The sequence below is a fragment of the Euprymna scolopes genome, chromosome 21 (assembly GCF_053919585.1).
Source record: "Euprymna scolopes isolate OS-2025 chromosome 21, ASM5391958v1, whole genome shotgun sequence".
Taxonomy (NCBI): Eukaryota; Metazoa; Mollusca; class Cephalopoda; order Sepiida; family Sepiolidae; genus Euprymna; species Euprymna scolopes.
This window is the reverse complement of record NC_136502.1, coordinates 58721166-58748659: the sequence shown is the minus strand read 5'-3', so window position 1 is coordinate 58748659 and position 27494 is coordinate 58721166. Positions and strand designations below refer to the sequence as shown.

The following is a 27494-nucleotide window of genomic DNA, read 5'->3' as shown; positions in this document are numbered from 1 at the left end:
TTTTATACTAAAGTTTAATCCAAAACCTTGACATGGTTAAGATTTAAAACAAATACAATTTGTTACATGCCTTTAAAATGGTATCCGGTCTGAAAGGAATGAGCATTTTACATTAAATTTATATGCAGAACTGAATTTTTGTTATTTTATTTTTACTTCTGTTTTCAGACTGTTTACATGTAATTGTCTAAAAAAAAATAAAAATATGGAGAATCCTATTTTTCTTTTTTGATGAATTGGCATAGTGTGCAGTCACAACAAAATTGCGAATTTGACAAGAAAAACAAAATCACTGATAATTTCATAAAAATGCAGTATTTGAAAAAAATGTTTAAATCTGAAATAGTAATAACTAAAAAAAATAATTATAGTAATAATTAGAAAAAACTTTAATGTGAAAGAGTAAATAAAAGAAAAATATTACTGATTAATAATTATAAAAAAATAAATATAAAATGTTAGAAATTTTGATTTAAAAAAAACTGTTTTGTTGGACTTTCGTCAGTGTTTGAATTATTTTGGTGGACTTTTGTCCCCTAAAATATGAGATTCTACTTGTTTTTATAAAAAAAAAAATATTTAAGAGTTGATTATGGGAGATCATTTTTCCACATAAATTTTATATAAAATGAGCTCTTATTTCTGAGACATCCTTTTAAAGCAGTTAACAAATTTTTAGTTTTCTCTGTGATAAATTTTGTGCATTTATTTTTTGGAGGAGGGATACTTTTTTTTAAGTGGTTATAAACCTTGCCAGTAATGTCCTCAGATTTGGGAATAGTAATAAAAAAATGTAATGACCATCCCTAAAAAATTAAAATGGGTTAGAGATGATTATTTTACATTAAAATTTATATACAAAACTGATCTTCCATTGTAAATTGTAAAATAATTGTATTTTTTGTTTTGTTTTTTTTACCTTTCTGCCAAGTGTTTCAATGTAATCACCAAAAAGAAAAAGTATCATCTAATTTTGGGAGATGATTTAACTGAGAGATTTAATCTGCAAATTTTCTATTATTTTTTATTTAATTTTTTATTATTATTATTACTATTATTATTTGTATATTATTTTTCTTTTTACAGTAAAGAAAAATATAACTAACCAAATCTTTATAATAAAATTGGTATAAAAATATGAACATTTTTTGATAGAGGAAGGGCAGACAATAGTTAACAAAACTCTCTTCCTCCTCATGTTAAATGGTAATAATATTATTTAGAAACTTTTTAATATGAAATGGGGACGGTAACTAATCTGTTTCTAGATCATTGTATTTTGCATACCAATCATCACCTATTTTCAATTGTTTATAAAAAAAAATTAAAATATCATTCTGTTAACTACAAACTAATGCGAATCAGCTTTGTTTTAACTGACTATTTTTGATCCTTTGGATATTTGATAATATTTGAAAAGATCTACTCGTGTAATATATGCCCCCTTCAAAAAAAAAAAAATTTCCTCTCTTTCTCTCTCTTACTTTCCCTCTCTGTCCTACTCTAACCAAGTCTGTCGACCTGTTCCACAAACCCCAAAAACTCAACATGAAAATATCTCAAAAGAATAAAACATGAATAAACCTAGAACCCCATCCTCCAGCGTAGACCCCTACTACCATGTCTCCTTCTCCAACATCAGGGGTCTACGTTCCAACCTTCCAGAGGTTGAAACCCAATTACAGGAGACAAAACCAGACTTACTCTTTCTAAGCGAAACTTGCATAGGGCCGACCACTTCCCTAGATGAGTTCATAATAAAAGGATACTCTAACTTAACATCTAAATCTGACCCCTAAGATCGCCATGGACATGGAATATGCGCATACATTAAAGATTGCTTCCCATGTGGTAGAGATATATCCAGAGAAGACCCTGATTTACCTTATATGTGCTTCCAGGTTGCACTTGCTTACACCACTGCATTCATATTTGCTCTCTATCGCCCCCACAACAGTGGGGTTACTGTCCTTAAGAGTATATCTGAGAATCCTGTCTGCTCATCCTTTGGCTACCATTCACATTTGCGGTGACTTCAATGTCCATAATGTGGAATGGCTGACCTACTCAAATAAGACAGATGATGAGGGGAGGTTCTGTCATGATTTTGCCATTGCCTATGACCTCACTCAGATTGTTCATGAACCCACCCTGTGCCCGATACTATTGGTCAGTATGCAAGCCTTCTGGACCTTTTTCTCACAACTTCCCCTGAGCTATGTTCATGTTCCGTTCTATCTCCCCTGCGATCCTCCGATTACACAGTTGTATCAGTTAAGATAAAAATGAAATTCAATATGTCTTCAGACCTCTTCACCGTACTGTATATCGATACTCTATGGCTGACTGGGATAGCTTCCGTACATTCATATCTGATCTACCTCTGCATTCCATGTTTAAAAAGGATGTATCCTCTATAGTACCAGACCTTACCGAATGGTTAATTGTAGGCATAGACCGATTCATACCATCCAAAAAATTCCAACAAAAACCTAACAGCCAGCCATGTGCTGCTGCCATTGCGCACAGAAATCACTTTTTCCATAGCTACCAATGTAATAGATATACTGAGACTAAAGCTGTCTTAAGGACTGCCAGCAACCACTGTAAAAAAGTAATAAAAAATGTAAGAGAGCTATATGCTCAGTCCGTCAAATCCAAAGTAGCTGAGCAGCAGCTTGGTTCCCACCAGTTTTGGCAAATAGCAAACAGGATCCTGAACAGATGCATGCGTTCCATCCCAACCATCATTAATGGGCCTGAGGTCATCTCATCAGCATCAGACAAGGCCAAACTATTCGCCAAGAACTTTGCAGCTAACTCTACCCTCTGCGACGAAGGGCATCAACTCCCCGTAATTCCTCCTACAACAAACAACACCTTATCCAACATACAAATATCTGTGCACGAGGTCACCAAACTAATCAAGAACCTTGATTCCAGTAAAGCAATTGGCCCAGACGGCATTCCAATTATAGTGTTGAAAAAGCTTTGACCAGAACTTGCTCCCATACTTACAAAACTGTTTAAGCGTTGCCTTAAGGAGAAGTGCTTTCCAACACCCTGGAAAACCTCGTCAGTATGTCCTGTATTTAAGAACTCGGGTGATAAGTCACCCCCCTGTCAGTACAGACCAATAAGTCTCTTGTGTGTCATGAGTAATTTACTGGAATCCATATTAAATAAAGTAGTCAACCACCTCAGCAGAAATAACCTCCGTAGTGATATGCAATATGGTTTCCGTTCTGCTAGATCTACAGCTAATGTGCTAACAGTTATATCTCGTAGGATTAGTGAATCTCTCGACAAAGGCTTCCTTTCTAAGGCAATTGCTCTTGACATATCAAAGGCTTTCGATAAGGTTTGGCATAAGGGCCTACTCCACAAGATTTCCAGCTATGGTATAACTGGAAATGTTTTCTCAATAATTAAATCATTTCTCTGATAGGTTCATAAGAGTAGTGGTTGATGGACAGCAATCAGAGGCCCACAGTATTAATGCTGGAGTCCCCCAGAGGTCCATCCTGGGCCCAACTCTCTTCCTGATCTACATCAATGATCTCCCAAAACACATACTTAATTCATTCGTTGACATCTATGCTGATGACACAACCATCTACGGCAACACATCAAAGGCCGTAAATGACAAAGCTCTCTCTGATTCCCTCTCCTCTGATCTTGAGCACGTGGTTCAGTGGGGGAAGAGATGGCTGGTTACTTTTAATGCATCTAAAACCAAGCTCCTAACTTTACATCATCTACGCTCTGTTCCTCATCTAGCATCAATTGAAATGAATGGCTCTCGTCTTGGGGAGGCTTCATGTTTTGACAAGCTCCTGGGTTTGACCTTTACTCCTGATCTGAAATGGAACACATATATAAAGTCTGTTGCCCAGGCCGCTGAGAAAATGGTAGGATCCTTCTACCACTCCAGAAGATATCTCATTACTGATGCAATTTTCTATCTCTATAAAAGCCAAGTACGTTCAAAGAGTGAGTACTGCTGCCACATTTGGGCTGGAGCTTCAAAAAACAGCCTATCCTGCCTTTACAAAGTACAAAATAGACTTTGTGGCTTAGTGGGGATGCTCTCTTCTCTTCCATGCATCCTTTCTCCCACAGAAGAGACGTTGCGAGCCTGTTTTTGTTTTATCGTTATTTCCATGGCAAGTGCTCGTCCGAGCTCCAATCTCTGGTCCCCCCCCTCACCAATCCTTCATGATAAACACCTGTCTAGCTGAAACCACTGTCAGTAATTTCCCCCACTCTTTATCTATGCCTAAATCAAAACGTAGATTCCATGAACATAGCTTTTCTCTGAGAAGTGCACACCTGTAGAATTCTCTTCCGTTTGCCTGTTTCCCACCTAACTACAATTTGGACGTCTTCAAATCCAACATAAACAAATTCCTGATTAATCGCCTCCTTAAGTAAGACACTTTATCAAATCTCCAATACCAACTATTACTACGATATTATCCCATTGATTATTGTACACAAGATAACCCTTATCCCCGAGTGGCGTACGGGCCTTGATAAGTGATGATCCCCATGTAAAAAAAAAATAAAATATATATATATATGGATATTACATGGAGCGTTTCCAGTAATTTGAAAATTTAAAAAAAAAGCAACAAATCTCTAATTAAATATTTAGAAATTTTAAAAGAAAGGTTTCAATAATTGTATCAGAATTGAGAATAATTTTGAAATTGTCCCTCAGTAATATATATATATATATATACATCTCTTCAAAATGATCTATTCTAATTTGACTGCTACAACTAAAACTTAGATAGGGACATCACACCCAATTATAATTTTCAAGGGTGTAGAGCATTTCTATTCTGCATCATTATGGCATCAGTTATTTGGAAAACAAAACAACAATGCAGCTCTGGTTTTTCAATTAGTGATCATTTTTTTTTTTTTTTTTTTTTTTTTTTTTGTATAAATGTCATTTGTCTTTGGAAAATGACATAGCTGCAACTGGTAACTCCAGCTCTGATTTGCAGGCATTTCTCAATCTTGTGAATTACTCAAAAAAAGTTGGTTTTTCTATTAACAGGGCCAAGACTGCATGATCTTTGCTTGTTTCAGCATCAATGACCAATAAATAAAGTTATAAAGTGTAGGGCTATGTAAAATATGCTTTGAAGGTATAATGCAACCAAAAAAAAAACATCTTGGCTCAAGATTATAACGTTTGGAGGACACTCAGCCATGTTAATGCAGCTAGCAGAGATATTTGTAGTCAGGTAAATAGGGTGCAGGAATGAAATATGAAAAAATCTACTTGAGTAGAAAGCTTTTTATCATTTAAGTATTTCCACAGTGAAGAGGTGAAAATTTGCTGATTGTCAGGTTGACCGGGATCATTTATGTTAACAGGGTACGAGTGCAGCAAGTATATCAAAGCACATTTCATTGATGTCCTTGTCCTTAGTAGACAGTGTGAGACCTATAAGATTAGATGCTATGTTGGGATCGTGTCTGAGAGAGATTAGTGGTTGGTACACCGGTCCAGATATGACAACAATAATCTCTACATGGGTGAATGGTTGCTTTGTAAAGATATAGGATACTGATGTTTTCTAGCCTGGTAAAGGAAATCCACCTTTTTTGCAATGTTGGGACATGTGTGTATCAAAATAATGTTAAAAACGGAATTAAGGTTATTTTAAATGAAAAGGCAGAAAATTGTATTAAAATGAAAACACATTTTTAGAATTTGCCAAAGTTTTCTTACCATGTAAATTTTAGAATGACCTTCTTACCTCCCTTTTCTTTCTTCTGTCTTCTATCTTTCTGTTTTCTTTCATTTAGCCTCTTCCTTTCTCTGTTATCTAATATATAAAGTCAATCTTTTTTTGTCATTGATAGCTTTCATCCTAAAAATATCGATATTTGATTCTGCTCTGTCATTTCTTCTTTCAGGTTGTTGTGGCATATTAAGAACAAAAAAAAATGTAATTTGATTTAATTCCTTTCAGAAAATATTTTGAGCAGATGGAAATTATTTTCATACAAACACTATCATTTTGGCTAAGATCACAATGTAGTATCCATTCTCTTTTTGGTCAGTGAAGGAGAAATCCTTCTACACTTTATTTTTTCTTTTGTCCTAACCTAGAGTGCATTGTGTGATGAGAACCAACCTTATGCCTAACTCTACCCTTATGAGGAGGAAACAGGGACACCATCTTAAAAAAAGAATATAATTCTATTCATATTACATGTATTTCCCTTTATTTGAAACAAAAATATTTTTCTAAAATATTCCATACTTGGAAAAAAACCTGAATTCTCCACTATTTTAAATAAATATTTAAAATAACATTTCACTGATTTCTCAGAAAATCTTTTTCATAATAAAGACAAACCATAAGACATTTCTTCATCAAATGAGGTAATTTTAATATTTGCTTTGGTGTTAACCTATATGCTTTTCTTCCATTAAATTCTACATGTATGAATATATAGATGGATTTTTGTTATAAATTTCTTTTTTTCTTTTTCTTATTTACAAAGAAATGTTTTGAAAGGCTGCGGAAGAACCGTGAAAAACTTTTGTCAAAATTACGTCATATTGAGTCTTCAGAAAAAGAGATTGATTTGGGAAATGATTTTATCAAAGACATTATGAGCAGAGAATGGAGATCTCTTTGGGATGACGAAACAGAAATGACTAAAATAGCAGATTTACCACTTAACATTTCCTTTATCGTAAGTATTTTTCTTTTTATCTTTTAGTAATATTTTTTTGTTGGTGTTAAGGAAAATTTTGAGTAATATGCATAAAAAAAAATATCTATTGTTTTTTTTATTTTGTTTTTTTTTTAAACATTTATTATTCTGATTCCATTTGATATTATAATATTATCTCTTGTCGTCTATATGCATTAAAGGTAATTTGTTTGAAATCTTTACAACTAATTCGTACTCTTTTTGCCAGAAAGTTCAATATACTGTTGGAGTAAATTTGAGGTCTGTGAGGTTGATTGCAAAAGATCATGTTTTAGAAAAAAACAATCTGAAATGTTGCTGACAAAGACATCAGGTGCAAGTTAAATAGAAAATATTGACATCATCATGGTTGCCATATGTGAAATCAGAAATTGCAAACTATTATTCCTATTTATTTGTCTCTCCACGAGGGCAGAGTTAGACACAAGGTCAGTTTTTAATGTGGAGTAAATCTATCTCCCTAAAAAGGGGGCAATCTGAATAGTAACAAAAATGAAAATTGTCTCAGCCATGAAGGATTTCTCCTCCATTGACTGAGAACAAAAAAGGTGAAGTGTAGCATCAGAACAGATACTACACTGTGATCTTGGCCTGAAGGCAATCCCAAAACATCAATTATTTTAAGCTGTCTAGATTTTTATGTAATTTTTTTTATCTATAAATAATTTTTAAAACGTAGATGCATTTATTATTTGTTGTTGTTTGATGCTTTCTAATATAATCACATTTGATTAATAATTAAACTATTTAAAATATATTTTCAAAATATAAAAACATTTTATGAAACAAAGTTGAACTGAATATGATGATGGGTCATGCCATAGTTGTGTACTATTTTTAAATAAATGACTGGAAAGTCTTGCTGAGTGATGCCAAGTCACCTTTGACCTTGACAATTTTAGAGAGTTGCTTTATTCAATTCAAATTGCTACTGACAGTAATGACTAAGTGATATTCACAGGAAGACTTTGTGATAGTAATATTATGAGGGGAGTATGTGAATGCTGGAGTTTTCTCCCAAAATGCAACAAGTTTCTCTTCACAATTGTAGACTATTATAGTTGGAACTAATTAGCATATGAAAAGACTGATAGAAAGCACTAAGAGTTGATTTCTTAGAGGGCAGAGAGAAAGTGGTGGTGGTGGTGCTGCTGGAAATCTGTTGGAAAGTTGATTGGTTTTGTAATCATTTTTTGGCTCTTGTTCAAAATTCAACCTATTTAAAAAAACAAAAATCCAAAAAAATCTTTGTATATACCTGTCACAGAATGGAGATGTCATATTCCAAATATAATGTAAATTTATTTAGTAGTTTTATTTTTAACTAAGAAAATCAAATTTTATGAGTTAGCAAAAAGGGACTGTCTTATGTCATCTTAAAAATAAGTGCAGATAACTCCACAATAATTTAAACTCACAGGATTAACCTTGTAATACTAACGATTTCACATTAATTGCTTAAAACCATTTGAAAGTTTTCTTTAAAAAAAAAACTACTTGATAAATTCAACTAAAATAAAAGCCCAAAGTATTTTCTAGCCCATTTTACTGTTACTTTTACTCTCATTTGACCTTAATTTTCATCCAATTTATTGTTTATATCTTGTTAGAGTAGTTGGCAGAAGCAGTAAATTATCTGTCTATATAATTATCTATCTAGTGATGAGTGGACAACATAGATTTGAATAATCATGTTTTGACAACGTGTCAAACTTTGGAATCGGTCAGCTTGCATGTGAAAGTATCCAAACAGGTGACCGGATGTGACGTGTCGCATGTCCTGTGTTCCGGTTTGCACAAGCATTGTTGAGTTGGATTGGAGACATCAAATGAACAAGATGGGCTAAAATGAGTCTTCCCATGAGGGTAGGGGGGGGGAGAAGTCTCAGAATGGAGATGTAGAAGAACTAACCCACGCCAAGATCATCAATCACTTCTCTTCTAAGACGAATACCTGGGAGTGAAATAAATGTGTAAAATCCCATATCGTCTTGGATTCTGTTTTGAGTATCCTAACAGATTCCAGCTCCCCCAAGGACAGTTGACAAACTTTCCAAAAGAACAGGTATATTGTTATATGTATATGTTATGTTTTGACACGCACACACCGACTCCACTAGATTAAGACGAATCACAGGCCGTAAAATAGGCATTACACAACGTACATACATATATAGAGTTCGTTTATGATAAGAACTTGACATTTATTAGTGCCACGTACACATTCAAACACATCACAAACACGATTCAACTATATACAGACGTACGTTAATGATACCGTATACACTCGGTTGTGTAAACAACCCCTCGCTACGTAACAATTTGTCTCTTGCCACTCACAAAAGACGAGTTTATTTATTTATTTTTTTTTTGCTTTCTTGACAGCCTCCTGAAGAAAATGAAAATATTGATAGACTCATAAAAATATTTGAAGATCTTGAAGAAGAACTCAAACTAGAAGGTAAATCAATTTATGAACTGTACTCATGTAAATTGCACAGTATGTTCAGTATTGAAATAAATCCCAAATCCCTCAAAGCTCTCTTGTCTCCCTCTGAGTGTAATTTTAGTGTTTCTTGGTATTCTCTATTAACTTTGGTACTTGTATATAAGTGTATCATTAAAGGAGAAACAGTGAAAGTGAAAGAATGTTTTTCTTTTTGTTTTACCCCAAAATGACTGAAGAAGCACATTCCACCAAAACTCTAAGAATTACCAAATCTTTTCAGTATTTATTAAATAATAAATCTTGATATAAAATATTTATTTTATTAAAAATTACAAACTTATAGATTATTCTTAGATCACTTCAATTACTTTACTCTTTATCTTGCACTCATAGTGATCAACTTTACAAGAGATAACAGTCTGAAAATACAAAGAAAGAAAATGTTTTTTAAAGTAACTTTCAAGAGAAAATGATACTAAAAAATTGGAAATTAAAATGGGTCATTAAATACCTTACATCCCATTCATGCACACTTTTTCTCTCTTAGAAATTTTTGTCCTCGACCCCCAAAATCAGCAGAGGTTAGACGATTCCTGTAATGATCTCGTCGCTGTTGATTGTGGTGTAATGCTGGTTCTGTGCAGTTCTAGGAGGTTCATTCTCCCAGGCTTTGCCTTCTCAAGGGTGCTGACTTCTTAACCTCACTTTCCAACTCTGGTATCATAGTTCTTGCAGTGGAAGAGGATTAAATACTCTCCCATCTCTTTCTTTCTTTCTTCCTACTGCCATGACATTATCTCTCTTTGTGACATCATCCACTATGTACAAACAAGCAATCATTTATTATCTATAATACTGAGCTTCCCTTGCTCCTTCTTTCTTTAACAAATGACGTCATCCTATTTTGATGTTCTCCAATGTGCATGGTGACAAACAAACAACATCTCCATTTTATGAATATAGATTTAACAAATGATGATAGAATATAAATTAAATTTGTTTGCGATGTAGTTTTCATATTAAATAAGATAATATGCTATTGTATAAAAGAGACATCAAAAAGTGAATTTATTACTCTTTCTACATCATTTATCAACTTTATTTCACATCTTCATTCAAGAAGCAAAAGAACAAGGATTAAGAAAGAAGTTATTAAGTGTTCAGGTGTCTTTACAGAGAAAATGTTATGTTAACAGTCCATAAGTCAAGACAAGGAAAACGTTATGACCATACATACCCAGGCTGGAGTGTTGAGTAAATTTGTAAACTTTATATTATTTGGAAGTAAATAAATCCGTGATTAATGCATGGTACTCTCTAGAGTGACAAATATTTATTAGACATCCTGGCCTTCTCGCTGATCCCCTGTTTGGAAATCACATATGCGGTATAGATTTTAGGAACATGTTCTCCAACACCAAGAAAGATTGTTTCTGATTGGTTAAAATCGAAAATAGACAACAAATCTAGATTGTGCAATAAGATCCAATCGGTACGAAACATTTAAATCAAGCAAATATTAAATGATTTAGATATTGGTTCTCTGCAATTGTTGCCATTGCTGCTGCTACAACAGAAGCCCTAGAGTTTATGAACATACTAACCAAACTATTTACCATTATTTTTATTTTTTCCAGAGTTGAGGATGTTGGAAGAGTTTGAAAATTATGAAGAAGAACTTTTGCTTGAAGAAAAATCACTCTGTGAGGCTTTTGAAGCTCTTTCAGCCAATGAAGTAATTTGTCCAATCTGCAAAATGTAAGTTCTCCGCTTTCAAGTATTTTTATTTCATTTATTACTGACTGTGAAAGCCTCTTGGACCATCTGTACAGACAATCACTCAACCTTTTCACATATCCATGTTGTGATTTTTATTATGTATAATTATTTTGCTCATTTTGGAGGAGAATATAATTAAATGGTTGCTTCAGGTATTTAGAAATTATATGCATTGATTATGTATCTGCAATGTTGATCCTGGCATGATTGAAATGTAGACAATGATTATAACATAACCCATGCTAATTAATTCAGATCTTATAAATATAAAAAAAATGGATAAAGTGATTGCTTGAATGATTATGAACACGATATATGATAAATAATTATGAACATTGCCACTTATCTATATAAGTATATAAACACTAAAACAAATTTAGATGATGATACAACAAAATCTTTGTAATACTCTATATACTAATACTAATATTCACTAATACTGGAACAAAAATTGTGTGTATTTGATTAGCTTACTTATTTCTAATAAATTATTCTGCATTATTCATTTGTAGTTGTTATTGTCCTTTTCCTCACATATACACAATAGTTTTGTCAATGATATTTTAATTAGTATTATTTATTGTTATTATTTTAATGACAAAAATGATAACCTTTCAAAAACTTGCATTTACATTAGTTTTCAAGGGAGGTAATTGTAATTTTTATTGTCCGATTCCAAATTAAAGTTTGAAACGAGTTGTTGAGCTTTCTTTTCTGCAAAGAAGGCTACAGTTAAATTAATTGCTGCTTAGAAGGCAGATATTTTATTAGCATATATATATATGCATTACACAAATTGACAAAGACATTTTGTATGAGTGAATTGTTTGAGTTTGAAAGGGTCATCATTGTCTTGTTTTAGAGTGACAAAAGAAAAGAACAAGCATGTTAAGTATGTTTTAGTGATATGCGATTCCAGTATTTTTCCCGATTGAGTTACTGATTCTGTTTTAATACAATTGCCAATTTCGATTATTTCCAAATTTCTAAATAATTTGCTCTAGATTTATCTTTTTTTTTTCAAATTACCATAAAAATCCATGGAATATATACATATTTTTTCGTAAACATAAAAAATACACTTGTAGCAGTGATCAATAAATTTTAGTTTTACTGGTAGTTTAAAATTAAGAAATATTTATTTTATCATTAAAATAGAAAATTAAGTTTTGAATAAAAAAAATATATTAAAAGAATCGTTTTTAGCATCAGAAAATAGGTACAATTTTTTTCTGATACTCTTTGTCAGTGTATGACTATATGCAATGCCAAAGTAAAGGGCTCTTAGCAATTTCATTGTCTCCAAGATCATGGAGGCCAAAGTATAGTTATCTTCTGGGGGAAACATTTAAATCTTGTTTTATGTAGTCAGATCATTGAAAAAAATTTTGATTTTTAACAAAAAGGAATTATTTCCTGTGTAGGCATATTTTTAAACAGATTATGTGATAGCTATTTTCGTGTGAAGACTCTTTGTATAACAGATGTGATTGCATTTTTAGATAGTTTTTAGTGCGTGACTTTTGTTTTTGTTCATGCGGTTAATAAATATAGAAAATTGGAAGACTTGTAAATTCTACATAATCTGTATATTCACTTCTTTTAATTCAGAGGATAAAAACCCCTTGGTTCTAATGGGCCTTTTAGATAATTAAAAATTTGTAGATTTGAGTTATTGATCAGTTTAGTAAAAACTCTGAAAATCTTGATTGTTTCTGGAGGAGGAGGAGGCAAATATTTGCACTCCTTTCTTTATACAATGAACTGTCCCAAGGCTCATACTGATAACAACAATGTTATTCCCTGTGTACATTACATATCAATTATAATTACTCATTGTATTGTTCACTTAAAGTAATGAACTCTTTTATCTTTATATGTTGACCATTCGAGTTATTATTAAATTTCGTGTTAATTAATGCTTCCTCAGGGATAACGTCCTAGCAAATAGTCTAAGGTGACTTTATAATTGGGTTTGAATCCCTCCACCAGCAGGAATTATCACTTCCTGCACTGATTCTTGCAAAAGCATGAAATATTAATACCTGTAGGTATAAAAATAATTAATATTTATAATTATATATAATTATCTTTATACTTGCCTATGCATGTGTTATACAGAAAGCACTTTTTTATACAATGAACTATCCAGAATATTATATCAAAAACAATGTGGATAGTTTGAATGTATGATTGTAGTAAGAGTAAAGATAGGCCATTCCCCATATACATTACAAGTCAGTTACCTTACTTGTAACTAACTTTTGTATTGTTCATTTATTATGATGAACACATTTATATTGCTATGCTGGCCATTCAAATTATTCATTCTTATTAGGAGCTGCTAAAAACAGCCTATTCTGCCTTGACAGAGTACAAAATAGACTTCGTGGCTTAGTGGGGGATGCCCTTTACTCTACCCTGCAACCTCTCTCCCACAGAAGAAACGTTGCGAGCCTATCCTTGTTTTATCGGTATTTCCATGGCAGGTGCTCGTCTGAACTCCAATCTCTGGTCCCCCTCGCCAATCTTTCACGAAAAACACCCATTTAGCTGAATCCACTGTGAAAAATTTCCCCCACTCTTTATCTGTGCCTAAATCAAAACGTGGATTCCATGAACAAAGCTTCTTTCTTAAAACTGCATGCCTGTGGAACTCTGTTCCATCTGCCTGCTTCCCACTGGCCTACAACTTGGATGTGTTCAAGTCCAACGTTAACAAATTCCTAATGAACCGCCCCCTTAAATAAACACTTCAAATCTCCACACTAACATAATGTACTTGCAATAATCCTTATCCCTGAGTGGCTTCTGGGCCTTGATAAGTGATCACTGTGTAACCCCCCCCCTCCAAAAAAAAACCTTTAGATATCATTACAAAAGTATGAATGTTATTATAATCATTTCAACATTACTCTAATGAATCTTAAAAGAACATCAATATCGTATTCAGTTTAATGTTTTGTTTTACATGCTGGCATGGACAAAAAAATTTGAATTAAAATTTGACTTCCAAACTAATTGATCACTGTCCACATCTTTGTCTGCCTTTCTTCCAAATGCATCCTTATCATTCCCTGTCATATTTTACTTGGCCTTTCACTCTGAACTGACCTTGCTACCTCAGCTGGTCGACATATAGCCAAAGCATTCTTATTCATTCTTTTAATATAACCAAATCAACAAAATCTCTTGTTCTGGACACATTTTCCAATATTGTTCAGATGTAATCTTCCTCTAAGACAAATTAATAAACTGGTGCTACCAGATCAGGCTGTCTATTGGCTTCCTGAAACGAAATGCACCTACATTGCTGTTCCTTTTTGTTTTTCTGTTCTCTTTTGTAAAACTTAATTATGTTCTACAAAAACAACAATCCCCTTCCCTTCCCTCCCCCTTTTTTTTCTTCCCCTACTTCACAACCGACCCTGTCGGTGGGGCAATAGAATACACCGATTGCCCCCCTGCAGAGAGTAAAAGTCTCTCAATGGGGTCACCTGTTGACCGCGGGTTGCAGTCCGTAATTCCTAAGGATGGGATCCTGGTGGTTGAACAGATTATGTTCGAGGTCCTATTAGGACATGAGGTGCAACACGCCACTTTGGCCCTTGAGTTAAGACAGGCGGTTGGATAGGCCCAATCCAATCAATTGATTGGTCATGACTAGCACTAAATCAGACAAACACTAAAGAAAATATGCGCACGCTCCCCACATTAGGCAATAAACTGATTTAGTAAGCGATGGCTGGAGGTTCAATCAACTTGCTGAAGAATGGATAAAACATGGCTGGAAAACTAATAATCTTTTCTAGAAATGATGCCATTAGAAAGGATGAAGGAAACACGGGTGCTTGAGTCCATCAGCAGGAAGAGTATACTTCTCCTGTATCCTTCTTGTGTTGGGGCGAATGGTCCCCCCCCCCCAACACTTCCCAAATAGGGCTCTGAGGTGGGTGGAGAGCAGAAGAAATGAAAAATTCAAAATATTTAAATGGCAAATAAAAAGCCTCAAAAAGAAACCATTGTGAAGTTTCAGACAAATCTAGTTCAGATTCAGAAACAGAATCACAAAACCAAAATCTCGTTCAAAATCTACCTTATTTCATAATTGAAGCAACCGAAGGAGAACCGAAAACAAAAGTGTCTCCCTTCAAAATAGAGAAAATTTTCTCAAGTATCAAATCAAAAATGGTCAAAAAACTAAATAACAGCACACTACTAGTGGAAGTAGAAAGCCAAGAACATATCACAGAAATCTTTAAATGGGGACTTTTTAACAACCAAAAAGTAAAAATCTATCCCCACAAAACGCTGAATGAATAAAGGAGTAATCAGGAGTTCAGAACTATCACTGTGCTCCTTGGAAGAAATTAAAATTAACCTAAAAAATCTCATGAAGGAAAAGAAAACAAACCACCAACCAACAAAGAAGCTAAAACCAAAATAAACAGACCACGTTCATCTTCCAGACCAAGAGATTCAATCTAAAACAGATTTGAGGAAATGAACACAGAAGATCAGACACCAACGACTAACAAAAGTTAAAAACAAATACATAAAATCTAACCATGACCCAAAAAATCATCCAATGGAACTTCCGGGGCCTAAACCCCAACATAAATGACTTATTACTTCTTATAACAAACCATCAACCAGCCATCATATGTCTCCAAGAAACCTTTTTAAAAGCTGAAGACAAAATAAATATAAAAAAACTACGAACAATACAATCACATCCACAATACCCAACAGAGAGCCTCTGAAGGAGATTATTATTATTATTAGAAATAATATACCACAAAGCAAAATATATCTAAAAACCAATATTAAAGCCATTGCTGCAGCAGCCACACTACACAGAACTATAAATATCTGCACTATCTACATCCCACACCAGGATCCAATAAACAAAACAGAGCTGAACAAAATAAATCAGTTACCCAAACCCTTTTTACTGTTAGGTGATTTCAATAGTCACAACGATATATGGGGATCTGCATACTCGGATAAGAAAGGGAAGAATCTTGAAAAAATTATTGACAACAATGACTTGTGTATATTAAACAATAAATCTAACACATACCTTCATCCTACTTCAGGCACCTACTCGGCATTAGATTTATCTTTGTGTAACCCTACTATCCTCATGGACTATAACTGGAAGGTTCTAGAAGATTCATGGAGTAGCAACCATTTTCCAGTGATTTTAACAAATCTAAAAGAAACAAAACCCCATCTCTCTCAATGGAAAATAAAAAAAGCAAATTGGTAGGAATATAAAAAAAAATGCCAGCAAAAACTCTCAGAGGAGGAAAACCCAAATAAATTCATAGAATACTTCTCTAAAACTTTTCTAGCCATTGCACATGAATGTATACCTAAAAGTAGCAGAACAAACAAACAACAAAGACCCTGGTTTAACAGCGAATGCCAAAAAGCAATTTGCCAATGTAAAGCTGCATTACGAAAATTCAGCTCCCAACCAACAAAGTACAATTTAAACCTTTTTAAGCAAAAAAGAGCAGTGGCTCCTAAAGTTATTAGAGAAGCAAAAGGAACATCATGGAAAGATTATATAAATAAAATAAACTCAAATACAAACCCCAAACAAGTATGGAACATGGTAAGGAAAATTTCGGCCAAAAACTCACCCTTCCCTCTAAATCATCTCCTACAAAACAGCATTAAAATAACAGACAAAAAATATTGCGAATCTTCTTGCTGAAACCTTTCAAAACAATTCCTCCAGCAAAAATTACAGTTAATCCTTCCAAAAGATAAAACAAGATACAGAAAAAAAGATAAATAAATTAAATTTCAACTCAAACAACAAAGAAGAATACAACTATCCTTTTACTAAAAATGAACTCTTAAAAGCCATAAACGAAGCACACTGGGGCGGATGAGATACATTATGAGTTTCTGAAACAACTTCCTTCCAAATCAATAACACATCTTTTAAACACGTTCAACAAAATATGGTTCAAGGGAAAACTACCCAATAGCTGGAAACATGCTATCGTGATCCCCATCCCTAAACCAGAGAAAGACAATTCAGATCCACAAAATTTCAGACCAATTGCATTGACAAGTTGTCTCGGCAAAACATTTGAAAGAATGATAAATAAACGACTGAATTGGTATCTGGAAACCACGACTCAATTACCAACCTACAAAGTGCTTTCAGAAACAAAAGAGGAACAATGGAAACATAGTCCGATTGGAGACCTTTATCAAAGAAGCATTTATTAAAAAAGAACATGCAATAGCTATCTTTTTTGATTTAGAAAAGGCATATGATACATGGTGACAGGGTATAATAAAAGATCTTTACAACCTTGGATTAAAGGGCAGACTACCCATGCTGATAAATGATTTTCTATCTGATAGAAGTTTTAAAGTAAGAATCTGACCCGCCCTATCAGACACAAAAATACAGGAAGAAGGAGTCCCACAAAGATGTATTTTATCAGTTACGCTATTTAATTAATAATATTGTAAATTGTCTAAACAGTGAGATAAATGGCTATATGTGGATGACGATAGATCCAAAAGTATTCATACTTCAGAACGCCAACTACAAATGTGCATAAACAAACTAACACAATGGACGACAGAAAATGGCTTTAAATTTTCAACAACCAAAACTAAAGTCGTCCATTCCTGTAATCATAGAAAAATACACAATGACCTTACTCTCAATCTAAAAGGATCAAAAATCGAAATAGCTGATCAACATAAATTTTTAGGACTTATTTTTGATAAAAAAACTCTCCTTCATCCCTCACTTACAATATTTAGAACAAAAATGTTTCAAGACTCTACAACTATTAAGACTTGCCCTGGGCGCATTCAAAACCTCCCTGATAGAAAGCTTATATGCTTAAGCCTATGAACCTCCACTAAAATTGAGACGTGAAAAATTAGGCTTACAATATTATCTAAAACTAAAATCAAACCCCGAAAATTCTGCCTATCAATACACTTTCAATCTCAAACTACACACATCTATTCAAAAAAAAAAAAGAAAATGCAATTAAACCCTTTGGTCTCTACATGGAAGAAACAAGAAAACCACTTACAGACAACTCAATAGATCAAACCAGCATCCACGAGGAAAATCTCCCTGGTTGTTTAATCAACCTAAAGTCATACTAGACCTGACAATATATCCTAAATCCAATACTCACTCTGCAGACTATAGAGAAAAACTAAACATTCTGGATTCTTACCCAAATTGGACACACATTTACACGGATGGTTCCAAAGATCAAAACAAAGTGGGATGTGCCACAATTTCAGAAAACACTATTCAGCAGAAAAAGTTAGCAAATAACTAAGTATAGTGCAGAAATTACAGCCATAAACTTGGCTCTAGATATTATCATCAACCAAAACTCTAAAAAATTTATAATATTTGTAGACTCCTTATCAGTATTAGAAGCAATAAAAAATAAAAAATTAAACAATCCCCTACTCCTCAAACTATTACAAAAGATCCATTCTATCATGCAACACAAGACCTTCTTTTGTTGGATTCCCAGTCACTACGGTTTCTGCGGAAATGATAAAGCTGACATGGCGGCCAAAAATTCCTTAAAACTATGAATAAACGACATAAGGGTCCCATATACGGATTACAAACATTCAATAAACATTTTTATCACAAAGAAATGGCAAGTAAATTGGAACAATTACCAAGACAAAAAATTCTTCCAAATTACCCCTATATGTAAAAAGAACCTAGATACCAGGAAATCACGTGAAGAAGTAGTCTTATCACGTATCCGGATAGGACACACCTACATAACTCACTTCCACTTACTAAAAAGTGAAGAACCTCCCAAATGAACCTTATACAGTGAAACACTTTTTACTTGACTGCTATGATCTCACACAAATTTGTCAACACTACTACAAGACCACAAGCTTAAAAGAACTCTTTGATAAAGAAAATCCTAAAACCATTCTAAATTTCTTAAAACAAGCAAATCTTTACCATAAAATATAAAAACCATCAAATAACAAACTACACCAAAACATTGGCCGAATATACCCAGCGATTCTGAAAGTATCAAAAATTTAAATCTTATATACAGCATTAAATGACCCAAAGAAGGTTGACATGCTGGTTAAACAAACAAACAAACTAATAAAATGAACATTTATGAGTTCTTTTTATAAACTCTCAATTTTTTCTTTTTGTAGAAGTCCTCTACATGAAAACAAAGGTGTTATTTTCTGCAAATGTGGTATCCGGATAAATACAGAGGTAAGACATTTATGTTTTGCAATTGTGCTATAATTCTACCACTAGGGTAGAATTTTTTTATCATAAGTAAAATCCTTCTTAAAGAGAAAGTAAAAATTTTAATTCTATTTTTTATGAGTTCCTTAGTGGTTTTATCTGTACTTTACGTGTGAACCATGTTTGTTATGAACTTTGATTTCATTTTTTAGCTGAAATCTCTCTGTAAATTAGTTTATGACCATGAACAATGCAGAATATTTATCATCATTGTAGCTGTACTCTGTTTACTTTCATTTTTTTCATTTTTCAACTGATTGTTTTTTTTTGGGGGGGGGGGTTAGGTGCTAATGCACTTACTGATCTGCGCTATTATTTAAATCGTATTTCCAAGTTTAATTAAAGTTTTATGTTTTTTTATTCAATTGTAAGGTTAAAGTACAAAATAGATACAAAACACCCTCCCCATGTTAAGAATAGCTTGTTAAATAATGTTATTATTTCAGCATGGATCAATAAGTGCATGAGTACCGTTTTTTATAACAAATTAATATTGAATATAATTTGCAAAGTTAACTTTAATTATATGGTTGGATCATTACATTATTAATTGAACCAAACTGTTTAAAAATTTATAATCAATTTTTGTAATGTTGTTTGAATCTCTATAAGATTATTGGGTATGAATAATTTCCACAATTTTGATTCTATTGATGTATGAGAATTTGCTAAGAATTTTTAAGTCTGTTTAAATGACTTTCTATTCAACAGTCTAAAGGCTTCCAAATTCCTTGCAAAATTCGAATGTTCATAAAGTAATTAATTTTTTGTTTTATAAGATGAAAGTGTCAATAATATGGCAAGTGTTAATAATAAATAGAAATTCAATGCCTATACAGGGCAGTACATTTTTTTACTTGGCTTCAATCACACTCCAAAATAAATTACATTAAAACAATATCCAAGACAAACAAGTAATGTAAATAGTTCATTGTTTGAATGCAAATAAACTTTGGGATATCAAAATCCTCTCCCCTCCGCAATGCTTTATTGATATTTTTTAGAAAAATGCATCATTTTTTTCTCCATTATTTTGGACTGAACTGGTTTTTAATTAATAGTAAGCTTTTCTCTCAAACATAACATGTGTTTGCTGCTTCTTTCCAGTAACTCCACCCCACATTTTGTCATAAACTATTAGAATCCTTTTGCATTTTGATAATATATAAATAATTTTTTGCTTCAAATTTTTTTAGTTATTACCTAATGTATTATTTTGTGTTAGTTCCTGTCATAGGAAGTATCTTCCAAATTTATTTGAGGAAAGAGTACTCAGTTGTAACACTTGCAAATGCTGCACAGACAGCTAGACCAGAGTAACTTCAGCCATTTCTTGGAATTTTCATCAGAACCTCTTTTGTCAGATTATAATCAGTGAGGGTGGTTGATCAGCAGAAGTTGGAAGTCTTTGACAATGACTTCCTCCACCACATTCCAGTGCACTGATCATTTCCCAACTGCTGTTATCTGCCAACATGTTAAACTGAAGTCTCTGCCATCCGTTTTTTTGCAGTGATACCTTTCATAATTTGGGCATGCTGCTCGTCTCCCCAAGAAGGAATTAATTCACCATGTAATCTTCCTTCTATTTCTGCCAGGGTAGCAATAGCGTATCAGGGAGGACTTAGTTGAGCTCTCAGGTCCACAGGTGATCGAGCTTTGACAATGGAATTGTGATTGGTTAACCATCTCGTGCAACCTTGCTGTGCACAGGTTGTCATGACTCAGGATATAGTGGAAGCCCGAGAAGAAGCTAATTCAATCCGATAAAGAACAAACATGGATTATTTGGTTGTTATTTTCACAGCTCAAATTTCTTCATGTGTATTTTTTCAAACTTTGGAATCTTTATAGCATACTTTTTCTTTTTCTCTCCATAGAAATTGCTTCACACAAATCATGAAGCCACTTGATGTAAAGAGATAAAAAATAAACAAACGCTTCAAGATCAAAAATTGGACAATATGTGTTGGATAGATTCCTATCATGTAATAAGTAACGTTTTAAAGGAAAGGAAAATAAAACTTATTTTTATATTGTTTTATAATGCAGTGAGATTCTATGATTTTATTTTTTTTTTTCTCTCATTCACAGCAGGATGCTCTAAGTTTGACCAATGTGAAACAGATGTTAGAAGATGGCTTGGAATTGCATAATTATACATGTCACTCGGAACCAGAATTCTCCACCTTGTGCGTACTGGGGACCACCAATCTCTTCATGACTTGTAAGGTAACAAGAAAATCTTTTTTTTTTCTTTTACATATGAACACATACCATATGATTTGAATAATTAAAATATTTTGTAATCGTAAATAAGTTTTTAAAAAAATGTCCTTTTTATATGTAGATGCATCGTCAATTATACTATGATCCCATATAGGTGGACAACTTTGGTGAGGGAGATGACTGTTAAGATTTAGCATAATAACAATACACTCCCATGAAAAGACTGGAGTTTCCTTGATTATCAGTATCATAAAATATGTAAAGAAATAATTTATGCACAATATAATTTCTTCTATTTCCAGTAGCAAACTTAGTGACTTTTGCCTTTCATTGATTTAAAAAAAAAAAATGGAAAAAAATTACATATTATTATATTAGTGACCTGGCAAAAATTACATATTATTATATTAGTGGCCTGGCAAGGCCATTCGAGAGACAACAAAGCAAAAAAAACCCTAAGTAAAATTCATTCCTAAACAGCAAAACTGAAGCTGGCCTGCCAGGACACTATATATACAAATGTAGGTAAATTTGGGCATATTTTATTGGTTTGAAAATAGTTTTTTTTTTTTCACCAATATATAAAAATAAAATATTAACCATAGAATAGTATTATAATCTTCAAAAAGCCTTCAAATTTTCATCTAGTTTCATCCTATGTTATAATCATTAGATCACTCTGGTTGAACGTTTCCACATTTAAAAATAAATGTTTAAATTTCAACAATATCTCCTACCGTTAAAATTGACCGTGTAGGTTTGTTCCTTGCTAATGGAGTTAGAGATGGCTTCGTAGCCAGGTTCAAATCTCTCGACTGGTGATAATCATGAAACGCTAGTATCTGTAGGTGTTTAAAAATTATTATAGAAATGATTAACATAGGGTACAATTATTAATATCTCCAGTATTAAATAAGTCTTATACACTATATATACCTTATACACTAACCGCCCTCCTAAGTAAGACACTCTATCAAATCTCCAATACTAATGATTACTACAATACTATCTCATTGATTACTGTACACGCAATAACCCTTATCCCTGAGTGGCCTCCGAGCCTTGATAAGTAGTGACCTCCATGTAAAAAAAAAAAACTTCATAGGAGAAAAATAAGGGGAAAAAAATATGCCCAACCCAAGGGAGGTAATTTTACTAAAAAAAACAAAACCTTCTTCCTTTGGAGTTGTCGCCCTTGCATTGTATTTCTAAAAAAACGAAAATATGTGTGGGATGTCTATTCGTTGTTTCATAAAAACATTTTTTTCACTAATATTGACAATTAGCATAGGTATTCCGTGAAATCGAGTCATCTAAAAGACTTAAAAAAATATTTTAGTTAGTAGAGAAAAGGAAACATGAATTTAACACCTGAGGAAGGTCGTAAGTTACGAGCGAAACGTTGTGCCAATAACACACAAGATGAGAATAATTGTCTCAATGTCTCAGTAACCAAAACATTAACATCTCTCAAAAATTGCGAATTCTATTGTTTTAAATTTCTTTATATTATTCCTTTTTTATATTTATATCACATACATATCAATGGTAAATATTTCTCGTGTGTTATACTCCCCTCTTTTGGAAATAGGGTACGATTATAAATATCTCCAGTATCAAATAATCCTTATACATGGTCCTATTGTAAAAAAAAAAGAGAGAGAGAAGTTGGAAACAAAAAGTTTTGGAATGCAAAGTCTTTTCCCGTATAATTAAAAGCATTTGTGAACAATATTTGTTTAAGAATAAGTTTTATGTATATTATTCAAAATTAAAAATAAAAAAGGTTTATATTGTTTAAAATTATAAAAAGTTCTATTTATATTGTTTGAAATTAAAAATAACAAATGAAGCATGCATGGTCCCCCGTGAGCGCACAATGAACAAGGCATAAAAAATAGTGACTAAGTTCAGCATTTGTTCCCCTCCTTTATCCTCCAAAGTCCCCAGGGGACGTCAAATCCTGATGAAGATGAACAAATGGTGCAGTTTTAGGCCTTAACATATGTAAATTTGAGTTCTGCACCATGCAAAAAAAACAAATCACTATCCATCATTTATCCCCCACCCCCACTCTCCATTTAGCCCCGCAAATCCTCAAGGCCTTAACATATTTAAATTTGAGTTTAACACCATGCAAAACTGCTAAATAGATATACACAGAAAATTTTGGAAGAATATGGTAAAATATTCCCAAAAATGGAGTGTTTTTATTAGCCCTAAAAGAGCCCTTGGAGCACACCCAAGAGTTATCGCAAAGTATAGACAAACAAAATTATATAGAACTCAGTTACAACTTTTCGGAAAGTTTTATAAAAATCCAAGTCATCAATTTTTTTTAATAAGCACAAAAGTATCAATTTTAGCCATTTTAACCCGAAAGACACCCTTAGGGAGACAACCGGAGTTTTCCCGGAAAATCCGTTCTGTTACTTTTATCATATTTATCAGGCAAGGTTATCGTGTTTAATGTTTGTGCAAAATTTCCAAAAGTTCCAAGGCATAGTTATTGAGAAAAGTGGACAAACGAACGGATTAGAGTGAATTTATAGGTCCACCCTCCTTTTGTCAGGGGACCAAAAAAGGTTTATATCTAAAATTATAAAAAGTTTTATTTATATTGTTTAAAATTTAAAAAGTTCTGTATATATTGTTGTGAAATAAAGAAAAAGTGTTTATTATTTTTAAGAAAAGTTATGTTTATATTTATTTTTGAAAAAGAAGTTCTGCTTATTTAAAACTTAACCTATTAAATACCGATATTATTGTTTACATAGTAACATAAGTGATTACAGGAATTTGGTTTCGTTTATGTGATACACGGATCGAGAGTATTTTGCCACTCAATCTCCAATCTTGCCCGTGTTTTTTTTTTTTTTTTTAAATATTTGTAATGCAAACCAATTTTTAAAAAATATTTTCTGTTTTATTCATTTATTTGTATTCGTTTTCTTTATATTAGGAATGTAGAAAAATAAAATGTACAAATCTATTTTAAATAAATAAAATAAGAAAGAAAACATTCTGTAAATTGTTGATTTAAAAAAAAACAAAGTTTTTATGGCTTTGTTTTTATTTATTTATGCATGCACAGAATTTTGGAAGTCATAAAGTGGATGAACGGTTTCAACACCCAAGCTTTGAGTTATATATATATATATATATATATATGAAATGATTAATGGACTAAAGTTTTCTATATTTATCAAAAAACATGTTGGAATTCTTGCCAAAGTATCATTACCATTTTGTCATCAGAATTTTTATATTATATCTAGTATTTAGTGTTTTGATTATTGAATTCTTAACAAGTGAATTATTTTTAATGTATTAGTGCATAAAGGCCAGTGTAAAATCTTTTTTTTTTTCATATAGTTCTTGTCAATTACATATTTATGAATGTTAATATTTTAGTTGTGCTGAAAATATTCCATTTTTATTATTTTTTTGTTTTTTATTAGTTAATTTATTTTTATATACGTTTGTACTTAATATTTATTTTGATTTTAAACATTTTTTTTGTTCAAATAAACTTTTGCCTTTAATGAGGTAAGAACTGACATCATATTTTGAGGAAACTCTATACAAAATATTGTCAAATAATACCATAATAATAACAATGGAATTCTCTGATATTGAATTTATATTAAAGGAACAAGAATGACCAACATCTTGCCATACTTACTAGCTCAATCTAGTGATTACTACTCTGGCCACCTTGTATCTTTTTTTTAGTAAACTTTATTCCATCCTTAAGACTTATTAGGGGTTTCCCTTATGTATTGTCTCAAAAAACAATTTTTTTTAATAGTTGCTATTTTGATAATAAAACAGAACAGTATACTTTTTATTATTATTAAACAGTTTCACAATTTTTTTATTTTTAATTGCTTTTTATATATTTTATATAGAGTATGCTGATAATAAAATTATTTAATTAAAAAAAAATAGTTATATAGTAGTCTCAACCCCGGATTACCCCCACCCCCTAAAAAAAACATCTAAGCATTTGTCGACAAAATAAAATCATTTGTAAACTTAAATATGAGTTATATTAAAAAAACAAAACAATAACTGAATTAAAAAAATAAATAAATAAAAAAAAGGAATAGCTTAGCAAAAACATATATAATTTTTCATACATCTAAACAACAGAAGTAACTTTCACAGCTATTACACTATAGTTTGGAAGCTTCTTGTTAGAGATAATAATTGGAGTAGCAACAATGGTTATCATGCATTTGATTAGTTTTAGTTTGTTTTTTTGTGCATTATTATGTAAGAACTAAGTTTGGTACAATCATTCAGTATAGTATAGTAGTATTTTAAGGATAATATTTGAAGGGATAGTAACTATTCCCGGGCAATTCCGGCATACAATTACTGCTAGTAGTACTTATTATCTGTAATATAATAATTAATGGAAATAAAGTAAGTTTTAAATGATGCATAATGTTTGAATAAGTACATATGTAGACATTCTGTTGTGGCTGCCATTTGCAAAATTCCGCATTTATAAGAAATGGAGTGAAATCATTGGCTGATCATATATGTTGCTTTTCCAGTAATTGCAATTCCAGTGAATCGCTTACAGTTTAGTCCATTGAAAGAATTATCTGTCTGGATAAAATATGCATTCAATGAAAATATTTCATTTTCATTATGTGAATAATATGGATTAAAAAAATTATACTTTACTCACCAGCCACAATGAAATATCGATTTGGCAGATCTGATGATATTTGTTTGTTGCCAAAAAATTCGTTTGATGTTATTTATAAATATAGAAAACTTTAATGTGTTTATCATTTCATGTAATGCTGTAGTAATTACCAAAGGATTGGAAAATTAAATACTGCTTGCAATTTATTCCTATTCACTCCTTAAAATCATTGAAACAAAACTAATCAATAAGAAAAAGAAGACAAAACTCTTTTTCTCTCTCAATAAGGAAAGAAGACAAAACTAATCAATAACAAAGAGACAAAATTCTTTTTTCTTTTCTTCTGTTTTAATCATAATAATGTTAATAATAATAATAATAGGTTTGTTTCTATATTAAAAGTGGAAAATATTTCCTTTTTTTGTTGTTATCAGATATTATTGGGATTAAGCCTTTCATCTTTGCTCATGAAGTTAACCTTGGCATAAGTGATTTTTAAAGCGAGTTTGGCGCATCTGTGGTTTGGTTGTTTTGTTTCATGGCATATCTACCTTCTTTGGGTTATTTAATGCAGAATCTAGTTATTTTGGTAAAAGTTTTTATACTCTAATTTCTTTATATCTTCAAATATTTATTCATGGTATTTGGTTTGTGTGTTTTGTTGAGGAAATTTTTGTTTTTGGCTTTGCAGAACATAATTAGGTTTGCAATGAGAAAGGGGAAAAAAAATAACATCAATAGTTAGTGCATTTTCAGTCAAGAACCAAATAACTTCAAACAGCCTGATCCGGTTGCACCAGATCAGACATATGAACGTATGTGTACTGTTATTATTAAGATTAATTTCCTCAAAATAAAGCTGAAATTAAGAATAAAGTATATTTGGTGTTTCTATTAAATAATATGCTCACTATAAGAAAAAGACAGCAGTATTTTCTGAACAAACTAATATATATTTTCTGAATTTTATTTTTCTTTCTTTTCTTTTCTTTACAGGACTGTGATATGATGCATGTGATTATTTAATTCTGACATCTATTCTTGTCAAAAAGTCAGTCCAGACTTAATCGTTTTGAAAACACTGCCACAAAATTCAAGTCTGCAATACTTAATTCCCTTTTTTTTTTCTTTTTTTTTTTAAATGCATATTGGTTGTCTTTTTTTTCTTTCTTTTTTCTTCAAGTGTTTTCCCCTTTCACACTTAAAGCCCTCCATGTATTTTATTGTACATCTCATTAAAAGTAAAACTGTATATAAATGTATATTAAAAATCAGTGCAATGCATTTTATGTAATAAAAATTAAAATGATTAAAATGTT

At 32.0% G+C, this 27494-nt stretch overlaps 1 protein-coding gene across 3 annotated transcripts in view; it reads left to right on the top strand.

The window, feature by feature from the left end:
• LOC145242398 (RPA-interacting protein A-like) overlaps window positions 1–27494 on the top strand; it is a 94383-nt gene extending 66889 nt beyond the window's left edge. For all 3 annotated transcript variants that reach the window (XM_080105427.1, XM_080105426.1, XM_080105425.1), the window contains 6 exons: window positions 6532–6726; window positions 9133–9208; window positions 10834–10954; window positions 19184–19247; window positions 21378–21515; window positions 27172–27494. In XM_080105427.1, coding sequence (XP_079961553.1) covers window positions 6643–6726; window positions 9133–9208; window positions 10834–10954; window positions 19184–19247; window positions 21378–21515; window positions 27172–27201 — 513 coding nt within the window. In that variant the 5' untranslated portion in view covers window positions 6532–6642 and the 3' untranslated portion in view covers window positions 27202–27494. The remainder of the gene's footprint in view (window positions 1–6531; window positions 6727–9132; window positions 9209–10833; window positions 10955–19183; window positions 19248–21377; window positions 21516–27171) is intronic.